Genomic DNA, 12,164 nt, shown 5'->3' with positions numbered 1-12,164 from the left:
ATCATCTCCTCCAGAATCTAGTAAACTATACCACCATATCGTCGATGCCATATATAACGAGATCTAGGAGTTCCAAGTGTTCTAAATGTACGAGAGTTATGAGATCTAAATTTAGATCTACGAAGATTTGGAATGAAATGGTATGAATGGTTACTTTCCTACCATTCATTGCAATATTTGTCGCGCTAAACGGAGAATAGAAGGGGCCAACGCACCCATTTGAACTATCCATTTCAAGATTTGTCAGGTCAAGGATTAGCACGATTGGTGCGAATGGAGCTATTAGCATAATCTGTGCCAGCCGTCCCGAGATATGTCTCGTGTATATGAGGAACGAGTGGTACAAAAAAAATTAATTTGTACCATTCGTGTCAAGTGCGTAAGAGGTGTCGTAGTTGGGTGAAGAAGAAAAATTCTCCAAGATTCCCAATATATCACTGTTGCCCCTACACTAAGCTTTCCTCTAGTGAAAAAAAGTGAAGGAAATGAATGTTTAGTATAGGGATTTAGTTAGATTTTCGTGTTACCTTGAAATTTGTAAGATTTTGAATTAATTTGCTCATGTAATTTGTAACTGCATTTGTTGAAAAATAAATAAAATATTGATTCAAATTTTGTTCAAGAATTATACTTTGATTTCTTGGAACAAACACTTGGCGCAACAGATATTAGGACGAATAATGCACATAGGCCCTTTCGTACCATTCATCCCAAGTGACGGCGCTACATTTCTTTGGAACGAAAAGGTGCGAAAATGTCATTTTGTACCATTTGTGCCAACACTTGGCGCGACAAACATCAAGACAAATTGTGCGAATAGGTCATTTAATATCATTCATTCCATGATTTGTTGCTACGTATCTTGGAACAAATAGTATGAAAAAGGGTCTATTCATACCATAATCTTGCGGTTTTCGAATCAATAGAAAATCACACGAACTAACATAAATGATGTGTGAAAAGGCCATCAATACGGCCGCCTCTGGCACCAAGGGTCTTTATAACAGGGATCATAACATCAGAATCATCGATCTTTAAAAGCGCGTTGTATTCTTTGTGGCTGGCGTTTCGAACAGCAAGCGGAGGAAGCTGCAAGATCATACTTAAGAAGGGTGATGATCATAGGCAAGATCAATTGGTAGGCGCGTGGTATCTTACATATTATTCATTTGAAAAATTATTGATTTTCGATTTTCAATTCGATAATTTTGAAACAGGTTATTCAAATGGTATCATTAATGGATCGAGCTGGAGAACCTGGACTTGCATTTGACTCCCTTACCGAGTGCTCACAACTGGGCACGACGAAGGCATGCTGGAATTCATTCCTTCAAAATCGTTAGCACATGTTTTTTATCCTATAAATTATTAAGTGATGGTATCTCCTTATTTTAATTTACAATTTTGTTTAAATTATTGCACTTGCTCAGATACTGTCAGAACATCGTAGTATCACAAGCTACCTGCAGAAATATTACCCAGACGAAGATTCAAACTTGGTCTTGTCTAAATAGAAAATTGTGTGGGTCCACAAGCACCTCGACAATCTGTTGTTGCAAGACGACAAACGGCTTTTCCACGTGGATTTCGGTTTCATACTCGGGCGAGATCCAAAACCCTTCCCGCCACCTATGAAACTCTGCAAGGAGATGGTGGAAGCTATGGGCGGAGCAGAGAGGTGCGTTGGTAAACTGTGGATTGATCATGAAAAGTGCATTTTCTTAGTTTCTCCACTTCGCAGTCAATAATACACGAGATTCAAATCCTACTGCTGCGAGGCGTACAACATTCTTCGAAAATCGAGCAACCTGATACTAAATCTGTTTCACCTGATGGCCGGCTCCAACATTCCGGACATTGCCTCGGATCCCGAAAAGGGCATTCTGAAGGTGAAATTTCGAGCATTCGACTATATGTATCTGGTTGGTTTTGATTGGTGGTGCAGCTTCAAGAAAAGTTCTGTCTGGACTTGGACGACGAGGAGTCAATTCACTTCTTCCAGGATCTCATCAACGAGAGCGTCAACGCGTTCTTCCTACAGATGGTCGAAACCATCCACCATTGGGCTCAATAATTGCGCTGATCTCACGCGTCAGGTCATTTTCCCCTAATTTCAACATTACTTGGCCACATGACCACGGCTTGTGGTGTCAGAAATGGCCCACCCCGATCATATTGTTGGAAATTTGTCTTACACTATTTCGTTTTATTTGTGCTACAGAAAAATCAGATATTTTGATGTGCACAGAGAGGGGGAGGGGGAAAGAGAGAGAGAGAGAGAGAGAGATGTATATGTTATTTGAATTTGTATATTTGTAAGTTTTACTCTACACATAGTATTTGATTGTACATAAACTAATCTAGATATGTTTACTTCTGAGCGGATTTAAGTTACAATTCTGTCCTCTCCCAAGACAATGTGGTGACGGGCAAACTAGTCCAATTCTTTATTTTATTTAGATGAAACAAATTTTACAATGTAAATATATATTAATAAAAGTTTTAATAATATCGTATACCATCATTATTTACATGAGATCATTTTTTTATATGTTCTCGTACAAGTGCATGCATATATAGTTTTCAAAGTTGAATACATTTTTTTTTTCAGAATTAGAGGAGGTATATATTATCTAATAAAATAAGTCATTCGCACACAGGCAGGACCTCTACACTGCACGTATCTGAGATTGAATTCAATACCTTTCATAAAGGAGAGTCTAATCCAAGACCTCTTACAAATGAGAGTCTTTGAGTGTCTCAACTTTGCCTCTTGAGTTAGGCAACATTAGCTACATGAGATCAAAAATACTCAGTGCAACAATATTATAATTTTGATAAAAAATTCGATTATTACACAAAAAAAATTATATAATTCATGCAACAATCTATAATTGTTACAAAATTTTATAATTTGGAGTAATTTATGTGATGATGTTATTTCACTGTTATATGAATTATATGAAAAATTTCGTGTAAGGATATTAAAGTAAAAAATAATTATTATTTACATATTTTCATTCATATAACTAAAACTTTTATTTTATATATCATTGGTTATTATGGGGCGTCATTCAAAAGAATCTATACTTGCAAGTAAGTTAAAGAGTACTTATTATTATCACGCACTTCTTTTAATTACTATGAGGTTTTTATTTGTAAACTCGCAACTGATATGAAAAATGAAGATAATTGGAGCATTCAACCCCAACATATCATGGCTTGGTAAGCATGTTGGGATAAATTAAGATAAATTAAAATCAAGATATGTATTGTAGATAAAGTGAAACTGATATAGTATCAAAGTATTTGGTAGATAAGATAAAAAGTAAAGATAGTATACCTGATGTGTTTGATAGCCAAGATTAAAATCTAGATTAAGTTTACATTATTGTGAAAATGACAAGTATAACCCTCATTTTATTAAATGACCAAAAATGATAAATCCCCCCCTCCCCCAAAACACCTTCGTCCCTAATCTAAAAATGCCAAATGCGCCGCCCAACATTAAAAAAAGAGAGAGAGAAACCCAAAAATTAGGCAGCCACCATATTTCTCTACAATTCACCGAAACCAATTGCGCCGCCCTTCATTTTGTCAACCAATTGCACCACCTAATTGTCCTCCTTGTTAAGAAGCATTTAATGTATGCAGGCGGCGGTGTTCGGCGCGACGGCCGCGGCGGTCCAGGGGTCGACGTTGGCGGTGATGGGTGAGAAGAGCTTCCAATGGATGAAGCTGTGCAACAGGTTCACGAGATTTATTCACCCAAACGCTTCATTCTGCTCAAGCCCAAATACCTTCCATGGAGACGACAGAGTATCAGCGCAAATAAATAACTGCTTCCATGAATTTTTTAATATCACAGGTAAGGGCAATTAGGACAATCGCAAAAATAAAATAGACCACTGTTCATTTGGGTAACTGTATCCCAGGGAGTGGCGGATAGGCAAGCAAGATGAAACAGTGAAATTACGCCGGGCCCTGCCTTATTTTCGGGCCGTGTGTGAAACGTAGCAAGACCTACCAAACGAAAGGTTAAGTCGGTATAGCTTTGCTAAGCCGGTATCCCAATATATTAATTGGGACATTACAAAGGGAATACTTATTATTTATGAAATGTGATCAATTTTAGATATACAAAAGAATCTTGTCAAACTAATTGACCACGAAAATAATATGTTAATGAATAATAAACATTATGAATTATTTAATTTTTTTTTAATATGCTCTCAAATTTTTGTAAATAATATTTTGAAAATTATGATTTATGTTGATCGGTTAAATAATCTATAATTGTAGATTAATATATTAATTGTAGGACTGACAATTTTCGACGCGATACGAAAGCACGATACGAAATTGCTTGAAATTAATGAATTAGTGTAAAGCCTTATCAGGTTCATGTCCTTATCGTGTCGACCTGACAAGGACACAAAAATTTCGTGTCGGATTCGTGTTGGGTTCGTGTAACTTGATAGAGTTAAATTATTATTTTTATTAAATATTTATTTAAAACTTTTAATTCTTATTCTACACTTTAGGGGTTTGTTTGATTTGTTAATTTTAGGATACCAATTTACAATTCAACATTTTAATTCAACCCTTTTGAAAATTCACCCCACCATCTCCACGTCTCAACTCTCTTATAATCTCTTCGTCTCAACTCTTTTTAATTAGGTTTTAATCAAATTGTGTTGTCACGATTCAAATCGTATTGCTATCGTGTTCGGGTAAAGTTAAGAAGAATTAATTAATTAATTATATTATATATTAAGTGGATAAAATAATTAAATATCATATAATAAAATATGTGAATAAATTAATATATGAAGAACAATATATTATGAGATATTAATTATAAATGAAATAATTAGTTTATATGAACATACCAAAATAACAAAAATGAGTACTCCCTCCGTTTCATTCTAATTTATTATTAGGTTTGTTCTTTATTATGAGTAAAAATAATGTTTTCCCTTTTGGGATGTTCCACTTGAATAAGTTCGTTTTTTATTATGAGTAAAACTAATGTACTTAATTGGTGTGGTCACATTATTTTTTTTAAAATAATAAGTTTTTTTTAATTTTTGTGTTCAAAAGAATTAGTCTATTAGAGTGAGACCAATGAAGTATACATTTTTTTAAACAGGAAATGAAGGAGTATATATGCTTATTATTTAATGTAAAACCTAAAAATAAAAGAGAACATATAGGCGGATATATAGCCCACAATACACTACTACGCACTGCTGTAACACACTCCCACCTAAACCCCAAATCATCCACCCGCCGCCGCCGTCCGCCGCCAAAATGCAGGCTTCCTTCCTCCTCTCCCAGCCGCCACCTGCCGCCGCCATCAAAACCCGCTCACTCTCCCCCCTTCATTTCAAAACTCCCTCCTCCCTCACCATCCACGCCTCCACCACCATAACCACCACAGAAACCGACGTCCCGCCACCACCGCCCGCCACCGCAGTGAAACTGAATAAGTACAGCTCCAGAATCACGGAGCCCAAGTCGCAGGGCGGTTCTCAGGCGGTCCTCTACGGCGTCGGCCTCTCCGACGACGACCTGAAGAAGCCACAGGTTGGAATCTCGTCGGTTTGGTACGAGGGGAACACCTGCAATATGCATTTGTTGAAGCTCGCCGAGGCGGTGAAGGAGGGCGTTACGGAGGCCGGAATGGTGGGGTTTAGGTTCAACACGATTGGCGTGAGCGATGCTATCTCGATGGGGACTAGAGGGATGTGCTACAGTTTGCAGTCTAGGGATTTGATTGCCGATAGCATTGAGACGGTCATGGCTGCTCAGTGGTACGATGGGAACATTTCGATCCCCGGTTGTGACAAAAATGTATGGCATCTCTCTCTCTCGCTCTCTCAAGAATGATAATGCTATCTTGAGTTCGTTTGCTCGGCTTTTGGTTCGTGTTGTTTTGAGCATTATGTGATTGATTGTTTACCTTTTTTCTTTTAACGAGGAAACTTGTTCTAATTTAGAATGGGAGTATTTTTGCTCGCCATTTGTTATTTGGTGATTGGTGTTAGTCTTTCCTGGGGAAAGATTTGACATTGGTTGCATTTGATATGATATTTTCTATGTGTGTATCTATGTCGTTCCTGTTAAGCTATTTCTCATCTCGCTTGCTTTACTACTGCAGATGCCTGGCACTATTATGGCTATGGGACGGTTGAACCGCCCTAGCATCATGGTTTATGGTGGTACGATTAAGGTTGGTTCTAATTTACCCTGTTTGCTACTTCTCTTACATTGTTCTCGTATTCTATCAGAAACAAGTAATTATGTGCAAAAAAAGTATCATTGTAGTTTGAGTACTGCAGTTATGGTAATTTCTTTTTCAATATTAGTATATTGATAAAAAGAAAAACTCCCTGATGTTTGGTTAATGTGGAGTTGTCTACTGTTCAATTAAGTTACTCTGAGATGATTAATTGTTTATGGTTGAACAATGACAGATTGTGTTCAGTTACTTCTATGCAATTCATATTTCGAACTCTGTCCACTATTGGAGTGCTTATCCGTGTCTGAATATCCTTTAAGATATATTTATTCATGTATCTGTTTTAAACTATATGATTTCATGTTTCTGTTCATGATTGTTCCGTACATCTAGCGGAGCAAATAATTTCATAAGCATAAAGACTTTATTGTTTATTGCTTAAGAAAGACCAACCATTATAATATTTGCTTATTCATATTGTTGGTGTCATGCAGCCAGGTCATTTTCAAGGTCACACATATGACATAGTATCCGCCTTCCAGGTATGTCTATATCACAATCCTCCCTCCCTTTGTAATTAGTTCTTTTGGTATGCGGTTGTGTTCTTATTTCTTTTGGTCATACTCTGAGGGGATATATCTAAAGAGTATAATATTATCAAACAAACTGCATCTTAAAGTTATTGCAAGTTCTTCGCAGGTGTTGGGAAATGCGTAGTGGGTCATATTATTGAAAATTGTTGTTTTACGAGTCTGTCCATAGTGACCTATAGACGTAAAGTGTCAGTGCGTAGTCTGTAAACTCTAACACCAAATACACACACTGTGAGTTGTGGTCATTTCTTTCTTGTCTGAGACCTCCCATGTTAGCATTGCATATGGCATTCTACTTTCCTTGAATGGTTAAATGGGATTAATAGTTGTCCATCGTGGTTCATACTGTAGGTCTATGGAGAGTATGTGAGTGGTTCAGTAAGTGATGAACAAAGAGTTAATGTACTTCGTAATTCATGTCCTGGAGCTGGGGCTTGTGGTGGAATGTATACTGCAAATACAATGGCTTCAGCTATTGAGACTATGGGGATGTCTCTTCCTTACAGGTATAAGAATATGATTTAACAGCTCTCAATTCTCTTAGCTTATTGACTTTATATCAGAACTAATTCGATGATATTTCAAATAGTTCGTCAACCCCTGCTGAAGACCCTTTAAAGTTGGACGAATGCCGCCTCGCGGGGAAATATTTGCTAGATTTGATCAAAATGGATTTGAAACCTCAGGACATCATCACTCCAAAATCCTTGCGTAATGCAATGGTGATTGTCATGGCACTTGGTGGATCAACCAATGCAGTTTTGCATTTGATTGCCATTGCAAAGTGAGTAGAGTTGCGGAAAGTCATTGTTGGGATGAACACTTAATACATCAAAGCATCTCACAGCTAGAATTTTGCAGGTCTGTTGGTGTGGAGCTGACTCTAAACGATTTCCAGAAAGTCAGTGATGCGGTTCCGTTCCTTGCAGATCTTAAACCTAGTGGTAAATACGTGATGGAGGATGTCCACAAGGTATTGCTTGATTGAAATTAAAAAGCTTTTTCCTTATCATTTGTATCTCTTTGTTACCTGGTACCTCAACAAGTATTAAGATATCCTTGATATAGATCGGTGGTACACCTGCAATCATTCGCTTTTTGCTGGAACTTGGGTTTTTGGATGGGGATTGTATTACAGGTACTTTCCCGAAGGTTTGGTTGATTATGCGAACTATTAGTATGTTCTTGCCTCCAAGATTCTATGATTCTCTTGCTCTTTTGTTGTAGTTACGGGCCAAACTTTGGCTGAGAATGCAAAGCTATATCCATCCCTGCCTGAAAATCAGGTATGTCCACTCAAACACAGTATTGTCATTTGTTCTCTTTACCTGCTTATTTGTGGTTGTGGTGCAAGTAAAAGTGCCACTTTTCATGTGTGATTGCAGCAAATAATTAGACCCGTGTCAAACCCCATCAAAGAAACAGGTCACATACAGATATTATATGGCAATCTTGCGCCTGAAGGCTCTGTGGCTAAGATCACTGGGAAAGAGGGGCTGTACTTCTCCGGTAATGTGTTTAATTGATAGGTTCTTTGTTTCTCATTTTTCTTTCCATTTCTGTTTGGAAAATTTAAGTGGCTTCTTAATTTTCTGCCATGCCTATTATTCTCCAAATTTTGGTTTGTAGGGCCTGCACTTGTATTTGAAGGAGAGGAATCTATGATTGCAGCTCTCGCTGAAAATTCATCACACTTTAAGGTAAAAATCGTAAAAAATCAATGGCTTCATTCTTTCTTGGTCTAGTTGGTTGAATTTGTTGATCTTGATATCAATTTTCCAGTCCTTTAGATGGTTTAGGGAGAAAAAAAACATAACCTAAAGGTTTTCTTACTGTAAGTGATTATTGTTATTATTTTTTTGTCTTTGTTGTGTTTCAGGGAAAGGTAATTATTATTCGAGGAGAGGGGCCCAAAGGTGGGCCAGGCATGCCCGAAATGCTAACCCCAACTAGTGCTATAATGGGTGCTGGACTTGGCAAGGTTTGATTGATGTTGTTGTTGATGTTGTGTGTGTGTCGGAGAATTTTCCACGTTTCTGGCCAAACCAACTGCTTTTGTTTTGTGTTGCTTGTCCCTTCAATTAATCTTCTCGTTTCCCTGCATCCAGGAAGTTGCACTACTAACAGATGGAAGGTTTTCTGGAGGTTCACATGGATATGTGGTGGGCCATATATGTCCCGAGGCACAGGTTTGTTCGCCTATTCACATTCTTGCTCATTGCCCTTCTCATGTTTCATGGAGATGATAGTATTTTAGTGAAAATACTTTAAATAGGAGCACTGGACCATTTTGTTGTTGTTTCTTCAAAGGAGGTTTTAGAGTCATTACCATAATAGTTGTTGAGCTGTTCTATACTCGATTGGGGCAGTCACAAGAAGTAAAGGAAGCAACTGCAGCATATTTTAAGATTGTGATCTTAATTTCAGCTTCATGTCTCAAATTAAGACCTAAAAACTCGAAAGCAAAATGCAGTATTCTCATAACACATCACAATTTATTTCAGGAAGGTGGTCCCATTGGTCTGGTTCAGAACGGGGACGTGATTACCATAGATATCGAGAAGAGGAGAATGGATGTAGACCTAACAGAGGCAGAGTTGAACGAACGCAGAAAGAAGTGGATGCCACCACCTTACAGAGCTACCAAGGGAGTTCTTTACAAGGTATTTGAACCTAAAGAGAGTGGAAATGCATGGTTTCTAAAGCTCTGTCGAATTCGATTTGATTTGATTTTTTTCTTTTGTGTTCAGTACATTAAAAATGTACAATCGGCTTCAAATGGATGCGTGACTGACGAGTAGAAGGGAGGGGCTGCTTCCTTAGCAAGGCGTATTGAGCTCACCAGGTATTTTCCTTGCAGCTGTTGAGGATATCTGAATCTGCTCCGTTTTCTTTTTTTAAGTTTTTCTTGAATAAATTGCCCGCCCAAGTTTTGGTTACGGTTAGCTCTGTTAATTTCTTCGATATCTCTCATGTTGTAAGGTTCAATGATTGTTGTTTAGCCAACAGTGTGAAGGTGTATAGTAGCAGGGAGTAGAGCTCCAATCTTGTGTAATGTATTATGTTGGCCATTAGTTTAAGGTAGTTTTTATAGGTTTTAGTGGAAGGAGTAGCTTATCTTTCTTGATTTTGATGTTGGAATAATTATTTATTAGGACTTTTTTTCTTAGGATTTGGTAGTACTTGCTCCAGACATCATGTTTCTGAAACTGTGTTCTATCTTCTACTATTTTGTTGTCATTTTATCATATATATATATATGGAATGGTTCCAATAAGATCCCTCATATATAAATTGATTTGTAGATGTTAATTTGATGTATCCTACCGATTGATATTTGCCTGGAGAGGGGGAAACTTTACCTAGGTGAATTTTGGAGGGAGCGGAAATTATACTAATTTTTTTAAATCATTATTCAACATTCTATATTGTCTTATTCATCACTATATGTTAGCTTATTCATTAGTCTCATATTTCACGAAAAAACAATCTCACTATAACTCAATTATATATATATATATATATATATATATATATATATAAAAGAAGTGTGTAAATAAAATTAATTAGAAGGGTATAATTGGACATTGTGTAAAAAAATTATAAATTAAATTAGCAAAAACTGCCGATTACATTTCCTACAAAATTGCAACATTGTTTTTTTTTTTTTTTTTTTTTTAAGAGGATACAACTGATTGTTTTTATTTAATTGAAAGTCGTGTGTTCAAGGCAGGCAATTGTTCTTTTTCTTCTTCTTCTTAAAGAATGAAATCAATTACTATATCTCTAACAAACTCAACAAATTTAATATTAACATTATTAATATAATTGACTCTTAAAAAAATATTAAATAATTGAACTTTTAAAGCTTTGTCAATTATTGCTACTCTAAACAAATTAATCTAATTCATAGTAAATGGTTTTTAACTTATATTGGTCCCGAAGCGGGTATGTACAGGTATATGGGGAGGGGGAAATATACTCCCTCTGTCTCGCTATTCATGGCACGTATTCTTTTTTGGGTTGTCCCACCTATAATGACTCATTTTTATTTAAAAAAAAATAAGGAATTAATTAAGATGTTAATTAGTAATTACCCTCTTAATTACCAAAACTAATTCAGACTTGGGCTAGCCTTAAAGTGAATTCATTTTCTCTCCTTCAAAAAGATCTGCCCGCTTTATCTCTCTCGCCTCTTCTCCACAATCTCCCTCGCAATCCTCCCCACATCCGCCTCTACCGGCTGATCGCACACGAGGCTCTGCAGCGCGGCGACGTCGCCGAGGAGATTCTCCGACTTGGAAACGACGTCAAAGCAGCGGGAGAAGAGGTCGGGGAAGTCGGAATCGCGGGAGCAGCGACGCGGAATCTGTCGTCAATCTGCCTCACTTCCACCGTAGCACCGCCTCCGCCGTTTCGCCGTTCCGCTTTCTCCGCCTCCATTTTAGAATTCTTTCGTCGTCAATCAGCCTCCCCTCCATCGCCTTCAGTGGTGCAACGCAAGATCTGTCCGCCGTCCACAGACCCGTCGGCCATCCACCCTATCCGAGTGAAACCCTAGTAGCGGCTGGACGCCAGTCCGTCCTGCTGTCATTTGCTATAGATGTTGATGATTTTTTTTTTTTCATTAGTTGCAATGAGGGGAGGTTCATAGGATTTTCAATATCTGGGTTTCGATTTTGTGTAGATCTCTTTGTTCAAAGGGCAGATAATCTGGTTTCGATTTGTTTTTTTTCTCTTATTTTCAATAACAGGGCAGATCTCTTTTGTTGTTGAGTTTGTTTCAATAGCCAGACATATTATTGTGTTTCGATTTTTTGTTTCTAGTTTTGCATAAGTATTTTAGTGAATTGGAGATGCTACTGGGCATATCTTTATTACTAAACAATTGGTGATGAACAAATTGTTAAACACACTATTAATTCCTTAATTTTCTTCTCCTTAATCTCTGTGCCGAAAAGTAACGTGCCATAAATAGCGAGATGAATGGAGTATCAGTTAGTAAATTTTTTTATTTTTTATTTGAATTTCGAACTCGAGATTGAGTAACATACTATTAATTAAGATCAAAAACACTTTTTGAATATTTATCAAGCTTTTTTCTTAAATGTTTAACGAGTTCGAACTCGAACATCATGTATACAAATATCTAACAGGTTGAGCTCGAGTTCGAATTCAATATTATCAAGTATCACATGAGCCGAGCTTAAACTGAACTCGAGCTCAGCAAGTGGGTGACAAACAAAATAGAAGACATAACACAGTTTCAGAAAAAGAAAAATTATGCTATTTTTATGGGACGAAGAGAGTAATATTTTAAGTGATAC

The 12,164-nt window shown here is 37.1% G+C and overlaps 1 protein-coding gene and 2 long non-coding RNA genes across 3 annotated transcripts; 2 read left to right on the top strand and 1 right to left on the bottom strand.

Moving 5' to 3' along the window:
* Positions 1–3,329: 3,329 nt before the first annotated feature.
* On the bottom strand, positions 3,330–4,037 carry LOC131001281 (uncharacterized). Its single transcript, XR_009093896.1, has 2 exons — positions 3,907–4,037; positions 3,330–3,800 (listed from the first exon to the last, which is right to left on the bottom strand). It is a non-coding gene; the product is annotated as an uncharacterized LOC131001281 (long non-coding RNA).
* LOC131001280 (uncharacterized) lies at positions 3,730–4,225 on the top strand. Its single transcript, XR_009093895.1, has 2 exons — positions 3,730–3,868; positions 3,936–4,225. It is a non-coding gene; the product is annotated as an uncharacterized LOC131001280 (long non-coding RNA).
* A 974-nt stretch (positions 4,226–5,199) lies between these two features.
* On the top strand, positions 5,200–10,114 carry LOC131001279 (dihydroxy-acid dehydratase, chloroplastic). The gene is made up of 14 exons (XM_057927626.1): positions 5,200–5,856; positions 6,164–6,235; positions 6,739–6,786; positions 7,189–7,343; positions 7,427–7,621; positions 7,699–7,810; positions 7,906–7,975; positions 8,065–8,123; positions 8,223–8,346; positions 8,467–8,537; positions 8,717–8,818; positions 8,946–9,026; positions 9,342–9,500; positions 9,588–10,114. The coding sequence occupies exons 1-14, from the start codon at positions 5,314–5,316 to the stop codon at positions 9,636–9,638; spliced, it is 1,842 nt and encodes a 613-aa protein (XP_057783609.1). The 5' UTR covers positions 5,200–5,313; the 3' UTR covers positions 9,639–10,114.
* Positions 10,115–12,164: the final 2,050 nt, after the last annotated feature.

Source organism: Salvia miltiorrhiza, chromosome 8 (assembly GCF_028751815.1).
Source record: "Salvia miltiorrhiza cultivar Shanhuang (shh) chromosome 8, IMPLAD_Smil_shh, whole genome shotgun sequence".
Classification (NCBI taxonomy): domain Eukaryota; kingdom Viridiplantae; phylum Streptophyta; class Magnoliopsida; order Lamiales; family Lamiaceae; genus Salvia; species Salvia miltiorrhiza.
Note: the sequence above shows the minus strand (reverse complement) of the source record. Positions and strands in the feature narration are given on the sequence as shown.